Raw genomic sequence first — 26,990 nt, 5'->3', positions numbered from 1 at the left:
TAATTATCTTAGTTACAATTAATATAAAATAAAGGATTAAACTACATATTACATACAAATAAATTGTTAATTGACATTTTTTATATTCCATAGCGATGTTATGGTTAGCAAAATTTAAACAAAACACAAAACTGTATTAAACAAATAGGATCAACTTGTTATTGTATTAGTATAATTTCATTAATTGAGCATTATGACAATTGAGGTTTATAGATCGTTGTTACCAAAAATTAAGATATGATTTTATAAGTTATTTAATGAATGATTAGTTGTGTAATTGCCAACCACCACAAATAGTTCTGCGATAAAAATAAGGACAGGAAAACTAAATTTGTCTCGACAGACCTCTGATAGATTGCATTTATTATCAAAATAGCTTCAGTGAAAATTTATTCAATATTCCTAACAAATTTCATGTTCTTTTACGTACGATGTTTTCCTTAACCGTACGAGCCAGTGTTAAATGCGCACGGCACGAGAGTCGTACGCGCAAACTATTCACTATTGCGTTACTATACATTATATAAAAAATGCAACGGCCTGGTCACTTGACCATTTTTTGCAAGTGCCCATTAAGGCCAGAATATTTTTTTGATATATATTTTTCTTATATCTTTGTTTTCCTCTTCTTAATTATTTTAAAAGCAAACACGATTACACTCCTTATAACTTACGATCGAACGTTGAGCCGGTTTCGTCTCTTCTCTATTTTTGAGCGAGTTCGCAGAAACTAGAGAAAGCAGCTACAAAGCCATAAATCATATTTAAATATATTGTATATATGTTATATATTTACAAATTCCAAAATTAAAAATACATAAAGCTATTATCTACATAGCGTCGTTACATATAAAGATCGCGTCACGATTCGTTTCAATTATTCATTGGATTTTGACGGTACGTCTCTAAATACGGCAAGATTAAATATCGAACAATGATTCCAGTTTGTCAAATTAAACATACGCAAATGTAACTTAGTGCTGAAATTTGATCTTACCCTTAAAAGTCTCCTAGGGAGCGTTCAAGTATTACGTAACGAATTTGCGGGGCCCCTCCCTCTCCTCTTGTAAAACATTACAATACGGGGCAGGGGCAATGAATTACGCGTTATTGTTAATATTATTTTCAACTTTCCAGGACTTTACACCACATTATAGTAAGGATACAGAAAACGGTACGGCACGTTTCATGAGGGGTGGGGGTCAAGAATCTCTAAAAAAATTGCGTGACGTAATACTTGAACGCTCCCCTAGGGCAAGATTTGAATCGGAACTTGACGTCTTGATCCAAATACAAAGTTATAGTTTACGTGGTCGTCATGGCAATTTGATGAAATCGCAAGATTTTTTTTAAACTCGTCGTCTAAAAATGTAATTTTTTAAATATGTTGTAAGTTGTAATGTTAAGGAGCAGTAATTCGACGATGTGGTTAAGACAAAATTTTAACTCAAACAAAAATTATTATCATGGATCGCATTTTTAATTGCATGATAGTGAAAATATTTTTTTTGTTGTTTTCGAAAATCGATCCACAATAAAAAAATTCACACGATATCGAACTCACTGCCCGTTGAGTGTACGTGTCCAAATCTTTTCTTTCCTTCACTGAACCACCGAGCAGCCGTTGAATCTAAATACCATGCAACATGGGAAATACATATATTCCTAAAAAATGGCCACAGCTACTATATGATATAAAGAGATGGAGCTGGAGATCCCGGAAACTTCATTAAATATAAATCAAACTAAGTGCAATTTTATTAAGGCAAAGATTTTTAAAGATTAATTTTTATTATAGTTCCGAATCCGAAAACGTTAAACTGAAATCTAGTCAATGTAGATATATTTATAATAAATATATATTATATATTTAAAAAATCTAGAAGTTTTCTTTGCCTTAATAACAAATATTTTTTAATAGAAAAGAAAGTGCTCACTACTCACTACTCTATAGTCTGTCCAAATTTTCTAAGTACAGTTATGCAAGATACAATTATTATAACAACGAAAATATCAGAGGTATTTTTATTTTATAATAAAAAATGCGAGTATTTATTGATTGTTCTGTTCTTTACCTTATATTAAACAGAAAAGAAAAATAATTTCTAACTTAGTGTTTATAAATAAAATTTATTTTATATCCGAGAAATCCATTTAGTTTTCGAGAAATCAATAAGGATCCATACACCTATATAATATCATGACACATATAATATGGAATTACCTAAACAAATACATACGTTTAGTTCTTTTGCTTTGTTCGAGGTATATCTACTTTACCTTCTACCTGATGAATTAATGAAAAATAAAAACATTTTGGCATTTTCGTTGATATAAAAATCAATAGAAATACGTAAAACTTACGACTAGAAACTCATTCTTATCCACCCTTTGGTTGCCATCAGTATCGAACATATTGAAGGCGATCTGGAAACCGGATGCTGGCTCTGAAATAGTAATTTATGAACATTAATATAGTGTATTAAAAATATATTTGTATTAACAAAATGTTTTAGAAGGTAAACTAAACTCACCAACGAAAACTTGATAAACGTATTCACTTCAGTTGGTGAGTTTTCAAATTAGAAATAGGATTTTCCTAGGGCGAGATTCTTGACTTGGCTTGGGTGGGTCACTTGCCAGGGTTCAACAAAAGCATATATTTGTATTTGTATAAGGGACACGAATACCTAGCATTGTCAACATAGAGCATAAGGATCCTCTAAAGAAACATGGCGAGGTCTCTTCGTGTTCGTAGATAGGTAAATAATCAAGTTAATAGTATACATATAACATATTGTATTGTTAATATCATTATTATTAAAAATCGCGAGTTATTTAAACATAACTGAAACTTACTTGTCAAAATCGAGAGTAGAAACAGGTATTCCGTGTATGAAATTATTCCTGAAATATTGAAATATGATTTTAGTAAAATTACTGAAAATTAAGCACACTGGTCAATTTAAACTAACATCTACGCTAATTCACAGATAAAGTGGTGCATTAATGGTTTTGAATTTTCCAAATTCACTTTCTACAAGAAGGTACAAAACTAACCTAACAGCTCACTTGTGTGTAAGTTATATAACTATATCTTATAATAATTATATTTATTTCATTATTTCTTCAAGCAGACATAAGACTATATGGTTATTACCGAGTTAGTTACAATATTGCCCTAAATATTATATTAGTAGGTTAGCTTTAAAGTGCCTAGGTAACACTAAAAATGTTAAGAAAATGAAAAAACGGCTTAATGTAGAAAGTTCCCAATAGTTTTTTGTTTTTCGAAGTAATCTCCGTTCCTCTCTAAACATCGTCGCATTCTATGGAACCACTGAGAAAAGCAGTGGGCCAATTCTTCTAGGGAATTTTTTCTAACATTTTACATTATAAACATTTAAATATCTAAACATTTTCAGTGTTACCTACGTATATTAAATCATACAATTCAACTAGGCACATGCAGTCCATTGCAATGACTCATGTTAGGGAAATGCAGCCTTTCCCTTAGCATGCTGTTAGGCCACGCACTTGCGTTCGCTTAATTTTCTCATCTCATTGAGATTTTAAACAGTTTAAGGCCATTGACCTTTAACTACCAATTATGGGCAACCCGAGGGCGCCATATCCTATACTAAGCCAAAGAGGCGGTAAGAGTGTAGTTTTTTGTATAGATTTCTTTACAAAGCATAAACACTATTAAACGTACCTTTATCTCTCATATTGCGAAACATTTGTGACGAGCCTCGTTTCAATTGCGGTGTTGAGTCGCGCAGCTGTTCAATCTCTTTAGCGCTGAGCACGCGTCGTTTTAGGCGAGCTGTCGACAGGTAACAGTGTTCTAAGTACTCATACTGGTTACTAATAGGGAATACTTGGAAGGTGAGTTTGAGAATACTGAGAACGTATATGTTTAAAACTGATGACTCGCAAATTCAATTTAATATAATTTGTATAAAATAAATGGAACGGTTCACGTTTATCAACGCTTTCATTGCGATAGTTTTTCAAAGTAATTCTTTTCATGTTTCTTATTTAAAAGTTGATCGCGTAAATGTTTACACGACACGTGATAAAAATCTAGTTTTATTAATGTAATAAATGTTGTGTCGAGAGTAGAACTAACTACCGTCCACCCTTCAGACAGAAGGCAGATCGTCTACTTGTCTATGAAAGAAAAATGAAGAAATGGATGCAATCTGAGGCCAGGTCTTGGCCCTTGGTTTATAAATGTTTTGTGGTGGGGGGGCTTGCTTTGCCTTGTGTTGTACAAAAAATGGTCGGCAGTGACGAGCTATGGAATGCAGTGCATGTTAGGCTACAGAACAGAGACAGCAGAACGAGAGAGGGAGCGCTTTAGGATGAATCCTACGGGTAGAAGACGGGGAGTAAATAGGAGAAGATATGCCCATCTCCTACCTCCTATGTAGTGTGTTTCCTCCGGCACCGGAGGTTTTTGAGTGTAACATGCCGTTGAGGTGCCGGTAAATGCGACAGCGACCCAGGAGCCTCTGTAACGCGGCTTTGGAGCAACTACTCGAGGTGATTTTAGTGGGTATTTTTCACCCAGTCTTCGATGCGCAAATGCATTTCCACCTCGGATATAAAAAAATAGTCTATAAATGTTGTAGCGCCACTGGATGATTATTATTAGCTACCGCCCGCAGCTTCACCCGTGTGAATTTCTTTCTTCAACAATAGCCGTTTTTCATTTACCTATGACCATGTTAAATTATGCAATTAATCCTACCCCAGAAGTCACACTATCAACCGCACAGATCCGTTCGGTGATTTTTCGAAGTCGCCTTCATACAAATATAAATAAAGAGTTAATTTTCTTATATGTAAGGACTTACGGCGAGGTTCCTGCTCGACCACCGACTCCAAAAAATCCTGAGGGGTCATATATAGCTGTCCTCCATACTCCACACTTGCAAATTTGATGAACCGCCGTTCCCGAGACGTCAATTTCACCGATTTCACCAGTTCGTCGGGTTGCTGAAATTATTGAATTGATGGATTAAATATAATTTTATTAACGTTTAAATTCAGTGTATGTATGTAGTGCTACAAACCATCTCAGTCTATGTGGCGTTATAAGCAATTTTTGACAGGCATGGCCAGTAACGGCAATTATGTGTGATATGTTCCACAGTCGAACGCAGAATATTTTGTCTAAAGTTCCAATTCAAAAAAAATTACCTTAAGTGATCTCAAGTGACATTTCATTACATAGACATGTTTGTCAGATCTTAAAACGGAAATAGATCTTCCGTGAGTCTGGTTCGTAAACGAAAAGTAATTAAGCCTCCAATTTCTGTAGTTTTGTGATATTTATTTTAAGTCAATCAATATGAATCAACGACTATCATTGTTTACACTTGGCACTAAGTTTGCCTTATTACAAAATACCTGACCCATACAAAGATGCATAGACACTAAGCCAATAACCGATCGAGTTACTCGGAAACTAATTAAATAACACGTCTGCACCCGGAAGGCGTCAACTATTATTATAATATCCTATATACGGACCCAGTGATTAACATTAAACATCCCAAGTTTGTTATGAAATTAGTATACGTTATTTGGTTTATAATTGGGCGTCAATACTGTTTACTGGGCATTAAGAAAACCTTATAATTAAATATTATGATTGTTTGGCTTGTTGCTTCTTATAACTATAGTTACATCTAATAATCCGAAATAATATTGAGTATCGTAAGATACATTTGTGTCCATTACCTAACATTGTTTAGAGTTACAGATACAAGTAAGTGTTTATTGTCTAGGAATTGAAAATCGAAAGTTATAAGTAGGCTAAGCTAGTTGTGCACCAATGTACTTTGCGTCTTGACCATTTAACATCCACGCAAACGGTTAAGGAAAGCATCGTGACGACGGCATGCCCAGGACTCTTAAAGTCGACGACGACTCGATGCGTCAGGCATAGAACGCATTTGCCTATTAGTAAAAGCAAATAATCACGAAACAGAAAATCAAATCTGGGATCCAGTCCTAAAAGGTTTTTTTTGTAACAGGAGGCAAACGGGCAGGAGGCTCACCTGATGTTAAGTAATACCGGCGCCCTTGGACACTCACATTGCCAGAAAGCTCACAAGTGCGTTGACGGCCTTTCAAATATTGGTACGCTCTTTTCTTGAAGGACCCTAAGTCGTAATTGTTTCGAAAATACTTCAGTGGACAGCTGAGGGTATTAGTCTGAACATCTCCTCAGAACACTCTCCATGGTATATGCGGTAGAAGATGCGGAGAGACCCCTCATCTCTACGCAAACGCCACACGGAAAGTGACACGTCGTTGAATACGGTCAAGCGGAACGAGCTGGTACTGGGGATAGGTTAAATCTGCTTTATCAATACCCACACATATTTAGCGTGACCGCAAAACTCTACAAATAGCCAACCATAATGACTTTCCTTCCGAATTTTATTTTAGCTACGAAACGCAGACTGCGGTTCCGCGTATCGCATAACCATTAACCATTTGTCTTTTCCGGTACGTGATTAAAATAGTTTATATAATAAAAACTAAAATCTATTTAGCTATACATAAATTTATCACATTAATATTTTCCGTTCGTTACTCCAAACAGATATATCGGTTTCTTGATTAATTTTAATTCTGGCAAAAACAACCTATTCTTCGGAAATCTAATCCAGACTTATATTCGACGACTTAACTAGGCGAACTAGGCGAATACAGAGGCGGTCAAGTTGATTAATAAAATATATCAAAGCATATTAACTTAGGCACCTGTTAGCATATATTTTAGTATATAGAATATTCTGAATGTTTATTAAACAAAAATCTCTTTCAAAATGCATATTATTACGATAATGAGATATAAACGCAAGATCTTTGTCCTACTGCTATAAAACACTTAACAAAATTTCTAGTTAAAATTCATTGTTCCTACCACAGAGTTCCATGAATCTTACAAAAAACAGTATCACGACACTAAATCAGCGTAATAAAATTGCGTTTGAACAGTGCGGCCGAACGGGCATTTTGTCACAAATATAGCGATAAATAAGCCACCCTGAGGGTAGGTGATAAATTAAAAAAGGTTTCATTTAATTAGCCGCCGTGGCACATGTAGTAATTAATTGTCAATGTTTTATGGCTATCTTCTATTACCCACGTATAAAAAACAAAGTGTCTAGCAATTGGAGGGATATGGCACAGGACAAGTTTCTCGGATGCCGAGACATTTCTCGAATTTATACAACTTTTGTTTATTATTATACCAGGGTTTTGTTATGTATCATATCATAACTAATGATAATGGTGATAAGTGTATAAATTTAATTTAGCTATTAAAAAATTAAAACCGTGCATAAATATGATAAAGGGAGGTAGTATTTCCAAGTTCAATATCCTTCGCATATGATTTAGGTAATTCTAATTTGATGAATTGATTGATTTAGAAAATAGTTATTCTTTGAAATATTTATTTGCATATGGTATGGCTATCCTAACTATAAGGGGACGGGAATATGTTTGCTAATGTCATAAACGCCGGGAGTTTATAATTTTTTTAACAACAAAATACACTCTAATAATGTGTATAGCACAACGAACACAATTCCATGTGGTACGCGTATGTAATCTGTAATATAATTTTTAAAACTGTAAACCCCATTAAAATCCATCACTCTTGCATAATTAATCTAAGTACTCAAGCAGGTTTTATTAAATAATTTTCTCACATTTATGAATTACGATAATCGCCGATCGGCGTCCATACATCATGTGCACCCGGACATTTATCTACACCCGTTTATTGCTACCGGTGTTGTTGTAATGTCGGGAATGTTCATTATAACCGTGTCCAGATTGGAAAGTTTTGAAGGTCAATTACATAATAAATGGAGACGTTTTGATAACTTACATGTTTATAGATATAACATTTAATTATTTTCGATTTAAGGCAAAATTTACGTGTACGTTATTACGTGAAGCCTTTGTTTTACACGAGAGATGTGTATATTGATATATCGAAAAATTTCAACCAGGATTATAATCTCTAATAGGATAAAGTGGCGCTACAATCTTGGGCTTCAGATTTACAGCGTTCTTTGCCTGAAATTGCAAATACAAAGAAAAATGGTACTCAGTCGGGGTTCGAACCTACAACCTTGAATGAGTATTTTTCGTGGGGAAATGCGTAGAATGCGTAGAAATGCTACTCTACCCTCTCGCGGCACGTTTGCGCCGTGAAGGGTTATGTGGGACTCGCTATTGTGCTTACCCACTAAAACCTTACGGCGCCACCAGCAATCACCCGAGAAAGGGCACGGTAACATCGCGTTGCGGGATGCGGACAAGGCGCGTAGCCTCAGCCGTTGGAATCACGGTCAGCTATGGCCCATGATGTGGAATGAACCTGGGCACACACATCGGCCAATTCACCCTATTTGTAATACTAAGGTAGGTCGAGTACAATGCTTGCATCTTTTGGATGCATGAACCCCTATTACTTCGCTGAAGCGTCAGCCTGCCCATGATGACACAATGCATTGCACGGTGTAACGGAAAATCATATGCTAACTTCAAGACAGTAGGCCAACTCTCTGTATGTAATTGGACATTGTCAACAAAATACATTATAATAGGAAAAATGTATAAAAAGTTTAGTCGATACTAAATTCATATGTATTAAGCCATTTGATACAAGTTTAGATAGGCCTTTGAAGCCTATATTAATCGTCGATTGGCATTCACATTGAATACTGTCAGTATTTCATAAACCAAAGACACGAGACGGCTTCATCGCAACAAGTTCGATATAAATTATTTTCGTGATAGTACATATACATAATATTTACGGGCGCCTGTGTGTACAGCCCTGTAAACCATATTGGAGTAAAATACACTATGTGTATTTGTTTCATTAACACTTTTTCTAACAGACTTCTATGACATCTTGGTTTAAGACATGCCGTTTTCTTCACATCTATATGAAGGTAATTTCTCAGAATGTATATGCTATAGTTATAATCAAACTCCGAGATAACCAAGATAGCTAGTAATACAGGTTTTAGAAACTGTTATTATATATGGTTGTTAATACTTCTTTTGGAAATGAGGATACTCAACACTCGAAATAAGGGGTAGTCCTTTTCTCTTCGGACGACTCCATATTCTAAGTTCAGATAACATTTATTTGGCAGCTGCTGCCCATACTGGCTCCAGGTGGCTTGTATAAGAGAAAAATGGCATTTTTTGGAGGAGGCCTATACATGTTATAACATTGTTAAGTTTGGTCGAAAAAGGCTTTCTTAGTTTCATTTTATTTAACATTAGTTTCTTCCTATTCAATTGAAATAAATAAATTTCTACTTGCGCCAACCAGGGCAGGTAGTATCGCTTAGCAATTGATGACGAATAGCGGAAAGTTGGACTAGGATATGATAAATTTATCTTGATATAAATGTATTGACATCCTGCTATATATTTTGTATTTGGAATTTATATAGATCATTGTAGAAGCTTATTGATAATAATGAAACTGGAAGATGTCTTGAGAGAAATTATAAAGATACTTGTGAATAATTAAACTGAGTGTTACCAAGGCTTTTTAGTGTGGCACTGGAGGCAGGACATTCGATTCTCAGCAAAACAAAATTGTTACCTTTTATAACTCCGCCTTACCAACGAATACTTTAATGATCAATGAAACATATGGAATGCGATTACTCTATTAAGGGGTGGCGGCTATACATACATATCTACTGATACACAAGTAATATCAAAAATAAATCAGTGGCGCTATAACCTTTTTGGATCTGGGCGTCAGATTTCTGTATCTGTTTCATGAACATTTAATTAAATTTAAAAATTTGAAAATTAATCTAATCGGCAAGCAGGTGATCAGCCTCCTATGCCTGACGCACGCCGTCAACTTTTCGGGCCTAAGACGAGCCAGTTTCCTCACGATGTTTTCATCGTTTGAGCTAATGTCAAATGCACACATATAAAGAAAGTCCATTGGTGCACAGGCGGGGATCGAACCTACGACCTCAGGGATGAGAATCGCACACTGAAGCCACTAGACTATTCAAGTAATATTATCAAACTAAATACACACGCGGAAATCTGGCAACTCTATGCCGGCCCTATATCCAGTTTAAAAGCGCTCTTCAAACTTCTTAAAGAAATAACGCGACATAACTTGATAGTGTAATGTAAAAATACGTGCGTCGATACGCAATCAAAGCCACCATTAACTCCCTAATTGCGATTAAATTAAATTTGGGAGAGTAAAGTCCATTAAGATACTTTGAAATTACGAAATAACACCTGATATTAGCTTTAAATCAATCCCGATGACCATTAAGATCTTTTAAATATACGATATCTTTTTAAATTTATAATACGTTTATAAATCACTGTTTTAATTAGCACGGAGACAATTTTAACTTACATTCTTTACGGCTTAAGAAACAGTACTCTCTTATCTATGGATTGTATTTGATTAAAACCTTCCTTAAGGTAGGCCTCCTTCCTTCAGGTTTATAGTACGTAAATTATGAAGATCGAAAGTTTAGTTATGAAAGCCACACAGTCTGCCTGACATATGGATTCTTGGATCTAAGACTTGCCGGTTTCCTCATAAGCAAGTGTTACACTCTTGCTCTGTTCAATAAATTAGCCTATAGTGTTAATTTGCACATGGTAAGAGAAACAGAAGAGTGGAGCAACAAAGTATTAAACTATTAAGGTACACGGAGAATATGAACGGAAAATAGGAAGATAATTTAGAAGGAGAGACCAGATTAAGGAAACGACTGGCACAGAAAACTGTGCAGACAGAAATGGCGGGATCTGGAGGAGGCCTTTGCCAAAAAAGGACCCAGAAAAATGATATGATAGAAATATAAATGTATTTAAATGCAAAGTATCTGAAATAGAAGGCTTGTATTATCACTTAACTTCACTTTATTTTATTAATGGCGACTTCTGTGTAAACCACATTCCGCCAATGTCGCGTTCTAAGTCTAACACTGACAGGATAGTTTTGATAAATTGAATTTAATCTAAGCAGAGTTACCTAAAACAAAGATGACGACACAATAAAAACAACACAGACATATAACACTATATAAAAGAGGATAACACATATACTATAAGGTATGGAGGGGAGAATCTTATGGCTTGTATTATTATAGTGTAAATTCAATTGTCTTTTGTTCATACTATAAACCTTTACAAATGCAATGACAAGTTTTTTCTGTTACCCGATCGTGTACCACGATCGCGTACATCACGCACTTTTAACTTTCGTTTGTAATCGGAGCTACATGGGGACCGCAATAAATCTGTTTCAGACAGCTTTAAAGTCCCTATTGTAGAAACATTTGTATATTAGTAAAAATACGATATGTTTAATGACGCTTACCGTATTTCAAAGTTATTTAAGGGATAACCGAGTAGGTAAGTGTGTGAATCTCAACACAGGGCAATGCAATAATCTCTTTTGTGTTTACCTATAGAATTTCTTTGATATCTTATTTTCTTTACGTGGCTCTGCATTACTGAAAGTTAGCCTGTGAAGTCAGTCAGTCCTGTGTCCTGTGACATGTGCCAGATTCAGCACCTCATCCGCAGTTACATCACCCGTCCAGCCATGATTAAATAAAGTACCACAAGTAAATGAACAAACGTGAAGCAGGTGGTAGCGGTTAGCGGTGCAACACATTCAAACTTCTAACAATAATTCTTGTAAGGGAAAGAAATAACCTAATGTCTTGTCAGCGCTATGACATATAACATGTAACATTCAGTGTTTCCTGTTAAATAAGTTTAAACAAATGAACACAGAAATGTGTCTATTGTATTTAACAACAACAGTATTTCATAATGTCGGGTCATAATCTAGAGCATGTTCAATAACATGGTACGGTTCGACATTTTTGACAGTGACAGTTAGTGAATGGTCAGCATCAGTCTGGATGCTGACATTAGATGTACGATGGGATCGGAATTCATTCTGTCATACCCTTTTAATACTTTTGGTATAGTGCCATACAAAAATATGCTAAAATAAAGAAATTTTTGACGGATTTTAAATATAAGAAAACAAAAAAGCTAAACTGCAGTAGTTCCAACTACATTTTTTCACTAGATATGATTAGTAATGAAAAATCAAAGCAAGAACGTGTTAAGTAAGTTATGACATATAATACAATATGGTCCAAGAACCAAAACACACATTTGCTAAAACTTAGTAATTAGTTACACTTTATTGCACATAATACAATTTACAAGAGTTATAAACAAAGCAAGCGATTTATAGGACACTATAGTTAAAAATATAAATAGGGACAACCAAAAAGTTACGAAAGAAAGTGACACTAAATGCAAATGTAAAAAAATATAATCAAAAAGTTGTTACTAGTATAGCGTATAATCTGATAGAATACTGTGATGCTAAAACAGCCGAATCCAACCATATAAAGCTCATAAATTATACCAAAATTTGAATAACAAGAAATCGAGTAATAAACGGGAATCTGTGTAATAAGGTGTAAGTAGGCGCCAGAGATTTGTGACATTAAACACTGGAGGAATTTACAAAGACAAATTAAACTGTTTCATGTTATTTATTGGGCACGTGAAAGTTTGTAGAACGACATGAGAACACGAAAGCACATTTACAATGAATGGGTTTATTGAAAACTCAATATAGCCTATACATATCATACAATTGTAATTGGTATATAATAAATACGATTTATGTTATCTCGAAACTACTACATATTACTATAAAACGAGGACTAAAGTTTCATTTACAATGTTATTACCAGATAAATAAAATCGTAACCAACGTAACATGCACGGTAACATTTGGCAAGGTTTATTTTGGCTTCAATGGTTTATGACGAACTAACTTCTACAATATATTGCGACTTTATAATAGGAATAAGCAAAGAAATAAAAAATATATATTACATGGAAAAACCTAACTGACATATTATTGTAAAAACAATATTTTTGGTTATGACAAAAGTGTCAACTGTGAAAGGGGCACAAATAATTTACTTTTTTTTTACTTAAAAATGACACTGAATAACGTCATTTTACGAGGGACTATGAAACTTTTAACTTCCCTTATACGTCTTCATTCATAGCATTTTCCTCGTAATTTTTGGTAACTTTAGCCACATCCAATTTTGTTTCTGGCGCTACTCCAATAGTTAACCACAGTGCTTACTCGCACACGTGTATTCCAAATATCTATCACGTTCACAAACAGCTATAGTCTAGGCACAATACAGTAGTTCAATGTGAAATTAGTTTTTTTATACATCATATTTATCTTGTAAGTAAAATCACGAGGACGTCATAGTTATATATAGTCGGTTTAGTAAAGGAGTTTAAACGGCTGGGATTTAATTTTTTAAATTTTTAAGACACGGTGATACTTTAACGAATTTTCCTTCCATGTACGGAATTAACACTTCTTTTTAATGCAGCCAAATTGATCATGTTTAACCTAAAAAATAGTTAATATAAACCATCAAAATCAACAGTATACACGCTGTGGTTTCACCAAACGGATGCCAAACGATCGTGTGTCGGGGCTTAAAGCACATCAAAGAGTTATTAGGTGGTCACTGGGAAAATGCCAGCTTGTCTCAATTATATCGCGTCCTACACTTATAATTAGACGTATCATTATAACGTTTATCTATTGTTTAACTTGGCAATATTAGCGACGATAAAAAATTGAATTTCGAATTACCTACTTTTATTCCAATTGTCATTAAGACAGTTCTTCTTCTACGTTAATTCGACATTAGGACGTTTATTTTTATAATTACTTCACACGTGCCTTTAGTATAGCGGGGCCCAAAGTTGATAGTATTGTCAAGTTCAGACAATTCAAGTTAGGAATATTTATAAGCAATATAAATATCATTACTTCCCTTGCCCTTGTCGCAAGTGCGAACTTGGATTCTGAGTCCACACTACATACATTGATACATACATCGTTATTAAACATTAAAACATCAAGAACATATGAAAAATCACCTCGCATTACCGCCGATCCATTCGACACAGTAAACAGAAAATTACAGTCAATCATTTAATACGCGTCAAGATAGCTATAATCGACACTTGACAAGATCTCGTTAGGCGAATCGCCGCAAATTAAGGTCATAAAACACGTCGCCATAAATAAATTATAACTACACTGGATAACCGTGTTCTGGGTCTAATGCCGTTATGGTAACAAATGGCCGGCCATTAAAGTCGTGTGCTGACGTTTAAACATAGTACATCGATACTAGTTTATCGTGGAAAAGGGTAAATGGCAAAGAATTCATAGAGACCTGATTCAGACAAGAATTACGACTCAAAGACGGAAATCTCTTATATGATGCCAAAAATATTAAGCTCATAAAGAGTCATCATCCTGTATGACACCATGAATGCCTTACAAGTAGTTCGACTATTGAAATAAGAATAAAATGTATTGTGAGTAGCATTTATATTTAATATAATTTTAAAGATGTTTTTTATTTAATTAAATACAGATCCACTACAAACTACATAAAGGCTGTCTCCTGATTCTTTCAAATTGTAATTATGCTGTGTAAGGCTGTGTGTGTGTGTATCTTCCATGATTAATCAGTCAGAGGCTTATGAATGCCATTACCACGCTTGTAGGATTTTTTATCACTATTACCCAGTAAACTGTGGTACAAACGTGCAAGACCTTGCTAATGTTAGTATCGGATCACGGGGTGGTTAAGCAGTGCCAAGATTATCGTTAATCACAGCTTATTGCTTCGAGACGTGAACGGATATTCATTTTCTTTATTTGGTCTAATTGTTTTTGCAAAATACATCAACTATTTACTTGTTATTGTGTAAACTTTACTATACTTAGCTTTGAAAGAGTATATTACTTTGACTTAGCGTCTCGGAAATATATTTTGGTTGTAATAAAAACAATTTTCGATATTATTATTAATTTATTGACAGTTAACATGTCATAATGTAACGTTTAATAAACACAAGCTTAACATATATATACCACATACTTGAAAGATATTAATTTGCTATAGCTTTATAAGAGGATAGACTTAATTAATAAAGATCTGTGGTAAACTACTGAATTATTACTTAGTTTTGAAATTCGGTCTCAGCGCTAAAGTTAAGAGGAACATTATTTTATGCCCCTAATGTACCTAGATAACGTGTACAAACTATCCTATCTATTAACCGATAAACATATCTATCTATCACAGCTGTATCACGTTCAGTTTCAACTAATGCCATTAGCACTTATCTTCACACCTAGTTAGCGCTTTAGAAACTGTTGGTGATTCTAGGTTTCCTTTCAGCGGATGTCGGACGGACCTTCAAAAATAATTGCAACATGACTCGACTATCAGCTTTCTCGTAATTTATTTGTCGATTATGCGAATTATGAAGGTAAACAATATCATAAAACTAATTATTTAAACGTTCAAATCTGGAAAGATTAAATGGAAAAGATACCGGGGTAAGCTTGGAACAAAGTATCAAGTAAGTAGCAAGAGACAAATAGAAGAATTTGGAGAAGGCCATTCCATCGGAGGTCGTGTACTAATATTAAATACAATAATTATACAAACTGGTGTAGCATTTAATTATTATAGTATTCGAATATAGGCATTATTTATTTTTGTTTTGTTTTATAATATTGCTTTTACCTATACATAAACTAACACTTGCGATTTAACTCGTTATTCATAAAAAATAAATCTATCATCATCATATCATCTCGGAAATCGAAACGAAAGATTACTTTTGACGACAATCTCACTTTTGCCAATATTACATGTACTCAAAGCGATGATTTAACATTGAGTAGAAAGTATATATAATGTCACAAAACGCGTATAAAAATCGGATTTGAAGAGTCAAATGTCGCAAATTTGAGCAAGATACAAGTGTATCTATTTACTTCAGCAAATAAATTGTGTCTAAATGTAGCAATAGCGTTACGAAGCGCATGCATTCAAATGAGTATTATGAAAGTTCGGAAAATACAAAGGAGGACGAGGTGCAACTGCTTCTATCTCTGCGTTCCAAGAGCAGATCTAAGACGTTTAAAAAAAGCGTAAACAGCACCCATAAGTGTCATGGTGAATATCACGATACACAAAGTAAGACAGCGCTGTGAAAGCTTAAATTTTCTTTAAGAAATCACAACCATAAACCGTATCTCGTCTATCGTATTTATACGCGAATTAATTACTAGTGAATGAAGACAATAGTGAATTGGGTCGAAACTAATCGATCGGGGCGTTGGAGCGACGCCAACTTATCTGACCTGTTCCACCTGTCTTAGATAAAGGCTCCTAGCTGGCTCTAGAGGCGAAATGTTTGTAATTGATAAGCATTCCATAGACAAACGGTACTTGAAAGTACAACTATTTTTATCTGTGCTTATCTGTAAAAGCTACCTATAATTAAGGAACTTCTTCAGTCTATATATACACTTTTATATAAGGTAAGCAAGGTGTAACTCAGGCTTCTGTAGTTCGATCCCAGCGAAACAATAAGTTTCGATTTGGTCGGCGTCACACAACCAGTCAGTATATTATGAATACATAAAAACGTAACACTTATTGAAAAAATTACCTATATACATATCTTATATATTGATTTGTCTTTAAACGGGTTATATAAAGTAGTATTCATTAAATAAATTCGAAATACGGTACAGTAGCGATGTTTTAATCCAGCTAATCATCACGCGATAACACTTGTCATTACCTTACATCAAGGTCTGTAATGACTAATCGTAAGGGTTGTCAAGGAAGGAACGCTATTGGACGGAAACGTACAAAGCTGTAACAACAACTTATCAGCTGTTGTAGAACATGTTTTTTATTTAATTTAAAAATAAATGTTGTCTGTTCTGTAACGTTGAGGTTTATTGAAAGCAAAAAAAAAATATATAACTAAAGCAACATAAAGAAGTAACAAGATTGCTTTAACTCAAATTTTAGCAATAACACAATTTTTTTGTGAGTCTATAAGTCATTAGTGATAGTTCCACCACATTTATACACACACATACATATGACATTTAAACAGAACAGGCTCCCATAACTGACTGCATCATGTGGAGATACGTATTTATGCCTTTGGGAAGAAGGCGTGAATTAATAAATACAATTATTGTTATACATTAGAATCTGCTATTTCGTATATACATATCTTTTAAATTATTACTCTGCACCAGCCCTAATATAATCCCGTAATGTATTAGGGTTGAGGACACGAGATTGACGCTGCATATTAAACAGCTGATAACGATACGTATCTTATCAAATGATGAATCAATTGATTCATTATCTTAAACGCTCCGAGATAATAAAATACGTAAATGAAGATGATTTATAAAGCCATATTATATAATTGAATTTATAAATATACAATTAATGCATCTTATAATTTATATTATAACTATTTGATTCCTGAATATCTTTCATAATAAAAAATCGAACGGTGAAGGAAAACATCGTAAGGAAACCGGCTTGCCTTAGAATCAAAAAGTACAAGACGTGTGTCAGGCATAACTTACTTGCCTATTAGATTGACAAATGATCATGAAACAGATACAGAAACCTAAACGATGTTGTAAAGCCAATGGTTTTTTTAAGTTTTGGTAATGCAAAAGGTAAAATTGGCTGTTTGGCTAAAAATACATTGAACAGTTACATCCTCTACGAGCGATAATTAGATTAGTATCATTAGCAATTCTTAATTAAAACTATCTGAGCGAGTTTGACAAGGTCGAAATATCCGGAAAGGTTTGCGGATATGATATCAAACTGGCTGTCAACGAAATCGCCTATAACGGAAATAAAGCTCTATCAAGCGATAACGTGCATAATAATTAATTAGGTGATAGTGTTTTTTGATATTTTAATGTTCCTATTGATAAACACGGAAGCGAATCAAGTATGCACGTTTATGTCAGGTTTTGATTAGTCTAAAAATATCAGTCAATTGACTTTTATCTAGAAGCAATTACAGCCCAACACAAGCTGAAAAGCTAAAGAAGCTAAAAAGGCCAACGTCTTCGTTATACTAGTCTTCCTAAGAGAATGGAAGATTTGAGTATTAAAAAAGCGTATCTTGGACCGACGGTCACGTCGTTGGCAGGCCTAGAAATACATGGCAAAGGACATACGCAAGCACCGAAGTTCCCGAATGGCAAGCACTACCGCATGATCATAAAAGGCGGTGTTCTCCAGTTACGAAGGCAAAGACTCGTGTTCGTTGCGCCAGCGGTATAGCAGTAGTAGTAGAAGCATAAATACCATACCATATATGGATTCAATTTTCTACCTAATCACTATTTTTTTGTTCAATTTTTAAAAATGACATATTAATTTTAAACCTGGTTCAATACTATAGATTTCTAATAGAAACCTTTATAAATATTGACATTCAATCAGATAAACAGCCATTACAAATTGAACTTTATTACATCCTCGCTTAATTATGTAAACTCCTGATTTATGGAAATCTCAAAAGGCTTCGATTTATCGTACAATGCCGGCAGGTTTACAAATACCTCGATTTCTCCACTGAAAATTGCTCAAGCTGTCATCAGAACACGAAATTTCCTAATGATAAGCAGCTTGTTAAATTATAAAGATATGTAAAGGCGTGGTCCCAGGCTTGTTACTTGTTAGACACCTGCAAAGGACAATGTGGTGAATTCCCACGATTTCCCGAGCCATTTGTCGGAGATGGACAATTGAATGGTGTTAGTTTGACCACTTCGAGTGTTAGTTACGTCTCCGATTTCGGTACGATCTGTGTGGTTCGCTTAAGTTAGTTATACAAGAGACAAGGGTTCATGCCAGAAATAAAGACTTGTTTTGAAAAAAACAGGGGGTAGACGGGGACTGGGCTCACATGTTTAGAGATACCGCCGCTCACTTCACACATTGCCAGCGAGCCCGCAAGTGGGTTACCGGCCTTTTAACAATCGGTATGCTCTTTTGTTGAAGGACCCTTAATTGAATGGGTAGATTGCAATTCCAGTGGCGCTATATGAGTCTTTGTTTCAGATTTCTGGATCATTTTTCGTTATAGGCTAACAGGTGATGGTTCGGTAGTTAATTTTTAGGTCCAAGTCATTCCAGCAGCCTCACGAGTTTTCCTTCACCGTACGGAGCAACTGTTTAATATAGCACATAAAAATAATTCATCGGTTGTGCACTGGGGTCCGAACGCGTGACCTCCGAGTTCAGAGGAACGCTTAACGAAGATAACACTATTTCGAAATAAGACTGTTAAGTTATTGTATAATAGTACCGGAGAGGAATTGTTTAGACTAGCACAAGAGAGCCAACCTTAAGGTCGCCCCTGATGAGAGAAAATAATTATAGATAATAAATAGAATAACTACAACGCAAGCTTTTTACTATTATAAACAATGCATATCGCAGCAAAAACATTTTTAATTCAAACTCGAGATTAACAGGCAACTAGACTTTAGCTTCATACTTGAAGTTTCTCGGTGTATAAGAAGCCTAACAACTCGTTACGTGTATAACGGTTACTTTCCCTGTAATACTAGAAGCGACACCGACAATTGGTTGATTATGGGGCGTGATGGTGAGATATCGACGATTTAGCGCTGATACAACCTATTCCTTTTTGGTCATGCTTTATATAAGCTAAAAGTTTATTTAATGTGATTTCTACATTCTATATTTTGCATATTGTGGTATCAACGGCTTTTAAATACCATCCGGCTCCTGCCCGTTTGCCCTATGAGTAATAAAAAAAATGATATTCTTTTTTAATACAGCACAATTATGAATCTATTTTTATAATATTGCTTTTCCAATTGTATAAATTTGTGCTTAATGTTCCTTGAAAAACAATTCAGTAGTGATCTATACTTAGCGAGGGCAAAGTGTAAATACTTCTACGGTAACTGGCAAAACTGACATTTTGACGCTTTCGGATAGCTATTAGTTGGGGTTTAGAAGTAATCCGCTGGGATTCTTAGCGGGGAATCTTGTTCACCTAGGGCTGTTGATTGCGATTAATACTTTTTAATAATTTTGAGCAAATACGTCCAGATAAAAACGTGAATATATATATTACTGCTACCGGTTATTTACAGATTTCATAAAAACTTCAACGAGTACAAAATTCAAACTTTAATGATTTACAAGACTTAGCGCAAACTATAACTCCCAGAAGTCACAAATCCATTGGATTATGACTTACGGCACTCAGACTAAATCTCATTTCTAAATCTTCCTCTAATCGTTAATGCTTAGTATGAAAAAAAAATACTACTGTTTATTTACTTTAAATAAATTTATATTTATGTCTTAAGTTTGTTGATATTAATTTGGCACCATTGCGACAGCATTCTGTAACTCCTACTAGCGATACTACAGCCAAATTGCATACAAAAGCTTCTAAGCCGAGTTGAGATCAATTCTATTGTTTATAATTTGGACCTTTGTCTATTTTTTAATACTTTGAGTGTGCAATTAACTGTTATATTTATACAGTAATGTTAGTAAAAAAACAAACATGACACGTAGACAAAACTTTTACAGTGTTATTACTTTTCTGAGTAAAGATACACTTAAATGTTTATAGAAGATAAAAATCGCTTACTTAAAATGAAAAATAAATTGTTAAAATATGTGACAACCCTACAGAGCCATAAATTCTGTACCTCTCAGTATGTCCCAAACAAGCTTAGCCAATAATCGATACACCGCACGGGATTAGAACCCAACGTCTCACCCCAACGGGTAACCGAGTAATTAACGAACATGTGTGCCGCTAAGTGAAATCTGACATTTTGTGATATTTATAGAAATATGTAAACAATATTTATTTAATAAAATCGCACATCACCACTATCCAGCTATATCCTGAAGTATTTTCGAACCAATTCGACTTAGGGTCAGCCAAGAAAAGATCGTACTTATTCTAAAAAACCGACAACGCATAGACCTAGCCTCTGGCATTGAGTGTCCTTGGGCGGAGGTATCACCTAATTTGGGAATATTAGGTGAGCCTCCTGCCAGTTTGCCCCCAGTACGATACAAAAAATTTAACGAGATTATTTTTAAATTCGCCTGCGCAGTATTACTAAGTGGAAATATACTAGCAATCTGTTCTGTTTCTTGTAACAAAAGCTTATTGTTTCAAAGCCCCTGTTATCTAGGCGCTAAAACTTTAAAAGGATTACAAACATTACTCACTCTAAAACAATTACTCGCTAAACATCATATTTACTTTTTTGGTTTAATACTTGATAGATCTGTTTCTACTATCAAGGGCGGATTCAGGCAAGGCATTGGACATGGTCACGCATCATATTTTTAATCGTTAGAAAAAAGCTGTCGTAAGTCTCGTTAAGATCTTATTTTTTTTTCATTGTGTTATGAACAAACTTTTTTGCTGTCTTATTCATAAAAATAATTTTAACTTGCGAGCCTTCTGGCATTGTGAGTGTCTATGGAAGGTGTCATTTAACATCAGGTGAGCTTCTTGAAACTTATTACTGTGTGATGCGAATTTTAGATCCGCGCTTGAACTCACTTCCTGGCAAAATATAATCGTATACCTTCACTGGCAAATAAGCTAACCCCTTTTTCACAAATAATTATCAATCTTAGTACTTTTAAGATCTCTTAAGTAAAATCACCGTATGTAAAAAAAACTCGTGGACATAAAAAATAATATTTTTAATACAAATATTTTTTAACAATATACATTTTGACATACCCGCCGGCACTAAGAAGAATCTGAGATGTGGTGAGTTTGAGGTGTAATCGTCGCATACTTCGTATACTCTGGACCAAGAAGGGCTTTAACGAGACAATTCTTAATTGAGTTTGAATGTCGTAAAAACTTATGCAGAGCAACGGAAAGCGTCCTTCAATTATTTAATGGATTTTACCAGGGTAAAACGCGTGTTGGTAGAAGGAAAAAACAAGGAAGGAGTGGACAAATATTGGGGCTGCGGAAGAGTTGCGGAATCTCTGAAGTGGAACCTTGAACGAGCGGAACCTTCAATATTTTAATATAACCAATCGTAAATCGTCAATTCATTCATATAATAAGCTTTCTTTACTTAATAAGTATAATTGAATAAATTACCGTAAAAAGTAATAAATACACAGATTTGACAAGCTGTTAACAATCAAAACAATGTTACACAAATAAACAACAAACAAGGCGGAAATGCGAATTAAATCTCGCCGCAAAATTCCCCTGACACTTTGCAAGTGTTAATGTCAAAACACAGACAACCGTGCTGACATGCGCGGGAGTGGCCCCAGTTGACATATGACTTTACATATTTTGTTCATTATCTGGTTAAGATATATTTTCTTGATGTTTTAAAAAACAAGAGAGAGTGCGCAATACACTATGAACATATTATTTCCTATACTGGGGATACTTGAACAATTATAAAAATACTTTATTGAAAATGTATTGATTAAATTAGATTTATAATAAAAAATAAGACGTTTTATCAAGAATATACTTTATATTTGTGAATCTTCTGGACTGATTGAAACTGACTGAAACATTTGGACTGATTTCGATTAAATTTTTTGTGTGTGGATTGGAGACTATATATATATATATATATATATTGTATTTTAAACGTGTGGACAGGATCACATCTTATAATGAATACTAAAACGTTTTCGATTATATTTGAAGTATAAATAGTTGTTAATATTTTCTGAACCAAGTTTAATTTGAAGAGATCGTAATTATTATTTATTAACGTTTTCAATTACGCTACTTTAATTGAAAATCTGAATAAAAATCTTTATATAAATCATGAATTCTCTCATAAATTTACCCAAATAACAATTCACCTAACTCCATAGAATAAAGTTATTAATACCACACAGGAGTTTGTCCAGTATGAAGTATTGTCCAATAAGGCACGAGAGATCTGATAACATTGAGATGAGGCGATAGCGCGGATGATATCGCTGTAAAATAGCTTAATAACCGATCCTACTGATAATAGTTTAAGAGCTTAATTATATAATATATGGATACAGACAATTTCTAGTTTCTGATCAGATCTAGCCGTTGCCTAAATATATATTATTCTATTAGAGAAACAAAATATTTAGTGTACAGATAGATGAACCTTACAGAATGAGCCACGTAGCACGATAATGTATATATAATCCAGTAAAGACATTTTCTAGCTTCTTATCGGATGGTGAACTTTTCCGGCAGCTTAAATAGCCGTTACTCTTAATGAACGACTCTGAACACGGCAGTTAGTTACTATAGATTAATTATACTATATAGTATAAGTTGTGCAAAGCAATTTATGCATCATAGATTCGCCATCTCCTAAGCTAGGCGTTCACACGTCGAAGGCACCTGCTATCAATGCCCAACTTTCACTTCCTCCTCACTTCAGACAAGGGATTAGGTTCTACACCAGTAACTATTCCGTTTTAATTTACTGCCGCGACGTCTATCGTTGTATTTAATAACTTTAACTATCAACTTAACGTCACAATTTTATGAGATATAGCTTGTGTACGGAATACAGGTTTCATTAATTATTTAATTGTTGATTGCCGTGTTTCACAATTAAAGTGCATCTTTGTATTGGAATAGAAACATCTTATAAGAAAAACAATTTTTGAACGGATTAAAGCTATGTATTATTATTAAAAACTTATAACTGGTCACGGTGACCACGCACGCTGAAAACCACGCGAAACGTCGGGAAAAAATTTAAAATTATTTAAATAATTATAAGTTTTTAATAATAATACATAGCTTAATTCCGTTCAAAAAGTGTTTTTCTTAATGTGTAAAAGCTATTTTAACAAAAGACAATAATATCTTATAAATTTCAAAACTATCACTCCAGGCTTTATTATATACTAAAATATAGTCGACTTCTATGTAATTTGTAAAAAGTTCTGTATAAAAAATTAATTAAGCAATTTTAATACTGTTTAACAAATAAACAAATTTAAATACGCTTCTAATATACGCAGACGCATGACTCGCACGCTGTCATCCGCCAATCGCGCGCGGGCGTGAGTGATATATGTAATGATCAAGCGCCATCTATCCGTGTCTAATCGTAATTAAACAATACTTTATAAGGATCACAGGCTCGACAGCTTGGCATGATACTAAGCTGGGCTAATGCGGGAGGATTATGATTTAGATCTATGCTCTGTTTAGTGATTACTTTGTCTAGTGATATGTATACTGTATAGTTATATGAATTGTGGTATAAAAGCATACCTTACCGCGAGTTACTAGCTGGAAAAACTAATTAAAATTAGACATTACGCTTCAACTGACCACACCCACCACAAACTATAGTAAAATTTATTATTTTCAAAGATTACTTCTAAGACTCTTAAATGTCATAAGCATTTCATCTAGGACAAACTAATTCTGAAAAAAAATATGCATTTGTTTTTTCAATTACAGTCAAAATCTGTTATAACGACATCGAAGGACTAGTCATATTTGGTCGTAAAAACCGATAGTCGTAACAGCCGATGTCGTTGTTATAAAGTACCTAATACAATATAATTCAGCCGGGACCTTTGATTTTGGTCAATATAACCGGTATGTTGTTCTAAACGATGTCGTCGTAAACGGTTTTGACTATTTTTCAATATTCATTTCATTAAGTTTTCCCAAACAGATATAAGAAATATTTTTTTTTAACAAACCCAGGTCGAGTCATTGTGAAGACATTACCTACGCACATTACGCGCGTCCTTGCGAATCGTTCAAAGCAATTTTTTTAAAAGGCAAAATATTAAATAAAACAAAATTATAGACAAAACACAGAGCAGGTAAGTAGAAGCCTTTTTAGCCTAATTAAAATGATTTCATTACTTCATGGCTGGCACGGAAGCAGCATTGCAAAGCTCCTTTTAAATTAAAAATTCATAATATTAAAAGAAAGTCATTTATGGTTGATCTTAGAACGGTGATGATTGAAATACCAGGGTCGTAGATATCACATCCAGTGCCAGTGGGGTTGTTACTTATTTATTTTTTATTTATTAACACTTTGTTACACTACAATATAAAAAAATTAACATAATTAAATCAAAAGGAGGGCAACTGGCGGTCTTATCGCTTTCGAGCGATCTCTTCCAGGCAACCACTGTGAGTAAAGAAAAAACTAAATAAAAATGTATTAAATTACATAAGATAGGCAAGTAGTGCAAAAATACATGTTATACACAGTTAATAAGATAAAACTAAACAGAAACAAAAAGAAACAAACTAAACTAAAAAGATGATACATTAAAAATAGAAAGTAAAAAGACACATAAATCACGATAATTTAAGATAAGTCTCACGTCAGTTAGTAGTTAGTAAGAAAGTTAGGGATACGATGTGGACAGGTAATGTTTGTACAGAAGAAATTTAAAGGAAGATAGAGAAGGAGCTAAGCGAATAGGGACGGGAAGTGAATTCCATAGCCTAACTGCAGAGACCTTAAAGGAATCGCCAAGAAAGGAGGAGTTATGATATGGATTTAATTTATATATAGAAGGTGGGTACGTCAAAACTGTGTGATCAAACGACTTAACTTATCGTAACTTACGTAGCACTACCAATACCACTGATAAACCCGCAGGCTATGGTAAAAAGAATTAGTACAGTTTTACATACTATTAGAGTTTCTCTTTATATAAGCTGCGTAAAAATAAAATATCAGTGGCGTAAAAATAAAACATACAGAAATCTGAGACCCAGACCTAAAAATGATGTAGGGTCTCAGATTACTGGATTTGTTTCATGTTCATTTATAAACCTAATAGGTTAGTGCTTGACATACGCCGTAGATTTTTTGGGTTTAAAATAAGTTGATGTTTTAGTTCAACGTTCGGCTGAATGCGCATATAGACAGAAAGTCCATTGACGCACAGCCGGGGCTAGAACCTATGACCTCAGGGATTAGAGTTGCACGCTAAAAATACTAGGCCAACACTGCTCTAACCTGCGCGTGCGTATACCAAACCAATATTTAACACGTTTATTAAGTTTCAAGTGTGGCTAGTAATAGTATTTAAATGAAGCTTACAAACTGAAGAGTATTTTATTACTACGCCCTGATAGGTTTGTGTAACAATGTACGTAATGACTGTATGAAGTCTCACAAATAAGATTACGAAAATTAATTGTTTGAAATACAAAGTTAATATAAAAAAAAATATTTCATTCACCGAGGTGTTTTTAACTTCAAATAGCACTCAAAGCTAAAAATCATTAACCAGAGTTCAATAAAAGTGTCTAAATATCACCTTAAAACCGGTGGGTGGTAGTGCTATAAGATTTATTGAATAATGACGTAAGCGTCAGTGATGTAATCTCAGATTGTGTTAGATTTGTGGTTAGATTAATATGTACGCTATGCTATTTGAATTAATTACTACTAACGGCTATCAAGTGAAATGAATACATAGAAATTTTAAAATTAGAATCGTAGTCCTTCTTCTTCTTCGCAAGTAGCGTTTTAAATAAACCTCAACTAAACTACCTAATTTGTAATTGCATTTCAGTATGTTATTGTTACGTTTAGATTACAGTTTATAACCCTAAACATTTTAATAAGAATAACTATTTTTTTAATTAACTTGCATTTCAAGATATGATGATTATGTCATCTCCACATAAGTTCATAAATCGCTAAGTTTTACATCCGTTCGTCAGAAAACATATTGTGTTTGACAGACGAGATTCGTACTTACCGCTAAGTCTCGACTCTTGCTGTTTATAGCAAATGGCAAACACGATAAGGATGCCTAATGAAAAGTACATAAGGACATTTATTTTCTAGAAACTTCAGGAGAACGTGTCGAAGCCTTCAATAGTTTTAATTATATCTAACGACAAAATTTTTAGAACATTAACAATCTTTC

The 26,990-nt window shown here is 34.1% G+C and overlaps 1 protein-coding gene across 4 annotated transcripts in view; it reads right to left on the bottom strand.

Moving 5' to 3' along the window:
• Window positions 1-26,990, bottom strand: part of LOC123709259 (calcium uptake protein 3, mitochondrial) — a 58,678-nt gene that overhangs the window by 3,604 nt on the left and 28,084 nt on the right. Inside the window, exons 2-7 of one of the 4 annotated variants that reach the window (XM_045660422.1) lie at window positions 4,863-5,004; window positions 3,716-3,826; window positions 2,860-2,907; window positions 2,365-2,447; window positions 1,565-1,630; window positions 675-743 (exon numbers count right to left, since the gene is read on the bottom strand). In XM_045660422.1, coding sequence (XP_045516378.1) covers window positions 675-743; window positions 1,565-1,630; window positions 2,365-2,447; window positions 2,860-2,907; window positions 3,716-3,826; window positions 4,863-5,004 — 519 coding nt within the window. The remainder of the gene's footprint in view (window positions 1-674; window positions 744-1,564; window positions 1,631-2,364; window positions 2,448-2,859; window positions 2,908-3,715; window positions 3,827-4,862; window positions 5,005-26,990) is intronic. The other 3 variants (XM_045660424.1, XM_045660423.1, XM_045660425.1) reach the window with 3 other exon arrangements.

This window comes from Pieris brassicae, chromosome 5 (genome assembly GCF_905147105.1).
Source record: "Pieris brassicae chromosome 5, ilPieBrab1.1, whole genome shotgun sequence".
In the NCBI taxonomy this organism is placed as follows: Eukaryota; Metazoa; Arthropoda; class Insecta; order Lepidoptera; family Pieridae; genus Pieris; species Pieris brassicae.
The sequence above is the reverse complement of the archived record's forward strand: the minus strand, read 5'-3'. Positions and strand labels throughout refer to the sequence as shown.